Source organism: Pecten maximus, chromosome 19, assembly GCF_902652985.1.
Source record: "Pecten maximus chromosome 19, xPecMax1.1, whole genome shotgun sequence".
Taxonomy (NCBI): Eukaryota; Metazoa; Mollusca; class Bivalvia; order Pectinida; family Pectinidae; genus Pecten; species Pecten maximus.
Window position 1 is genome coordinate 10,346,357 of NC_047033.1, and position 3,105 is coordinate 10,349,461.

At 48.0% G+C, this 3,105-nt stretch overlaps 1 protein-coding gene across 1 annotated transcript; it reads right to left on the reverse strand.

Annotated features, from left to right (window-relative positions):
- Positions 1-604: 604 nt before the first annotated feature.
- LOC117318115 (hornerin-like) lies at positions 605-1,942 on the reverse strand. Its single transcript, XM_033873117.1, has one exon. It carries the CDS (start codon positions 1,940-1,942, stop codon positions 605-607), a length of 1,338 nt encoding a protein of 445 aa, XP_033729008.1.
- Positions 1,943-3,105: the final 1,163 nt, after the last annotated feature.

Genomic DNA, 3,105 nt, shown 5'->3' on the forward strand with positions numbered 1-3,105 from the left:
GTTGCGTGTTGGTGTCTCCCAAGACCCTCGTCTTCGTATGATATTTGCTGCTATGTCTTCCCAGACCCCGTCTTTGTATGACCCTGACTGTTGGTGTCTCTCCAAGAACCTGTCTTTGTATGACCCTGACTGTTGGTGTCTCCCCCAGACCCCGTCTTTGTATGACCCTGACTGTTGGTGTCTCCCCCAGACCCCGTCTTTGTATGACCCTGACTGTTGGTGTCTCCCCCAGACCCCGTCTTTGTATGACCCTGACTGTTGGTGTCTCTCCAAGAACCTGTCTTTGTATGACCCTGACTGTTGGTGTCTCTCCAAGAACCTGTCTTTGTATGACCCTGACTGTTGGTGTCTCCCCCAGACCCCGTCTTTGTATGACCCTGACTGTTGGTGTCTCCCCCAGACCCCGTCTTTGTATGACCCTGACTGTTGGTGTCTCCCCCAGACCCCGTCTTTGTATGACCCTGACTGTTGGTGTCTCCCCCAGACCCGTCTTTGTATGACCCTGACTGTTGGTGTCTCCCCCAGAGCCGTCTTTGTATGACCCTGACTGTTGGTGTCTTCCCCAGACCCCGTCTTTGTATGACCCTGACTGTTGGTGTCTCCCCTAGACCAGTCGTTTTATGACCCTGACTGTTGGTGTCTCCCCAGACCCCGTCTTTGTATGACTCTGACAGTTGGTGTCTCCCCCAGACCCCGTCTTTGTATGACCCTGACTGTTGGTGTCTCCCCCAGACCCGTCTTTGTATGACCCTGACTGTTGGTGTCTCCCCCAGACCCGTCTTTGTATGACCCTGACTGTTGGTGTCTCCCCAGACCCCGTCTTTGTATGACCCTGACTGTTGGTGTCTCCCCCAGACCCCGTCTTTGTATGACCCTGACTGTTGGTGTCTCCCCCAAGACCCCCTCTTTGTATGACCCTGACTGTTGGTGTCTCCCCCAGACCCCGTCTTTGTATGACCCTGACTGTTGGTGTCTCCCCAGACCCGTCTTTGTATGACCCTGACTGTTTGTGTCTCCCCAAGACCCCCTCTTTGTATGACCCTGACTGTTGGTGTCTCCCCAGACCCCGTCTTTGTATGACCCTGACTGTTGGTGTCTCCCCCAGACCCGTCTTTGTATGACCCTGATGGTTGGTGTGTCCCCCAGACCCCGTCTTTGTATGACCCTGACTGTTGGTGTCTCTCGAAGACCCCGTCTTTGTATGACCCTGACTGTTGGTGTCTCTCGAAGACCCCGTCTTTGTATGACCCTGACTGTTGGTGTCTCCCCCAGACCCCCTCTTTGTATGACCCTGACTGTTGGTGTCTCCCCAGACCCCCTCTTTGTATGACCCTGACTGTTGGTGTCTCCCCCAGACCCCGTCTTTGTATGACCCTGACTGTTGGTGTCTCTCCCAGACCCTGTCTTTGTAGGACCCTGACTGTTGGTGTCTCCCCAAGACCCTGTCTTTGTATGACTCTGACTGTTGGTGTCTCCCCCAGACCCGTCTTTGTATGACCCTGACTGTTGGTGTCTCCCCCAGACCCCGTCTTTGTATGACCCTGACTGTTGGTGTCTCCTCAAGACCCCGTCTTTGTATGACCCTGACTGTTGGTGTCTCCCCCAGACCCGTCTTTGTATGACCCTGATGGTTGGTGTCTCCCCAAGACCCTGTCTTTGTATGACTCTGACTGTTGGTGTCTCCCCAGACCCCCTCTTTGTATGACCCTGACTGTTGGTGTCTCCCCCAGACCCCGTCTTTGTATGACCCTGACTGTTGGTGTCTCCCCAAGACCCTGTCTTTGTATGACTCTGACTGTTGGTGTCTCCCCCAGACCCGTCTTTGTATGACCCTGACTGTTGGTGTCTCCCCCAGACCCCGTCTTTGTATGACCCTGACTGTTGGTGTCTCCTCAAGACCCCGTCTTTGTATGACCCTGACTGTTGGTGTCTCCCTAGACATCAGTCCTTATATGATCCTATTTTTTCTTCTAAGACTCCCGTCTGTTTCTGACTGTGTCAAGGACAACCGAGACTTGACGATCAATATCACAGACAGACAACATTGACAAACTACATGGTAACTGTTTCTATGATCCAATCATCTTTGATGTGGTTTTATGAACCGGGGTATCCTGAACACGATTTATTCAAAACTGAAACGATCCAGTGAGCAGTAACATACAGTTGAGTCTGTTAATAGCCCAAAAGTGTCGTTTTGTAAATATTTAACCGTTTGATTGAGAAAAGAAGCATTATACATTTGTATATCAATTATTGGGTCGCCCGCCGTGTTGTTTCCCCATGTGGCATGTTAATTATGAATCGATAAACAGATGGTCCGTTCAGCCTCTTTTACTTACATTTTACGTACATTAGATAATATTAAACGCAGCAAGTTTGCCTGACAAACAGGGCGGCTATGTCAGTATATGTACAATGCTAATTGCACCGTGTGTTTTTTAATGGTTTTTCAAACCAGAACGTCAAACAAAAAGCTTATAACATGCAATATTTGACAGCATAATTGTTCATTTCTGACAGATTTTGCCTTTCTGAGCAATGTTTGTGGTCATAAAACTAGCCACGTGGCGTTACATGTATGTGTGTCACGTGATCAGAGAAACAAAAAATGGCGATGACGATTGCGGGCCTGCTATTGGTAAATATGATGGACTCAAAAAAACTTGTCATGGAGATAACGATATTATGTCTTTTAAAATGACATATTAACGTTTGAGTGTAATTATTGGGGATTTAGTTTTTTCGAAAATATGTACAACGCAGCAAACCCGAGTAACCTTTTTTCTCCGGAAATGAAATCTTAAAAAAAATAACTTAATTTCGTGAAATATTACCTCATTACTGAAAGCTAAACTGCTTAAATAATTGACAAGATCAGCGCTAAAGTGCAGATGCAGACACCAATGTTTCTTTCGTTGTATGTTTAATTGGCTCCTGTTTCCTAGTCGTTTAATTCACAAACCCATACGATTGACAGACATTTTAATTGATTGCGCGATCTAACGTGTACCGGATTGTTATGGGAGAGGGCGCGCGCTAATTGGCTGCCTTAATCATTAACACAGAACACTTCAATCCGTCCGATAGTGATCATACAGAATG

Bases quoted from the DNA above. Each gene is read 5' to 3' on its own strand.
- LOC117318115 (XM_033873117.1), bottom strand. From the start codon at position 1,942: ATGTCTAGGGAGACACCAACAGTCAGGGTCATACAAAGACGGGGTCTT.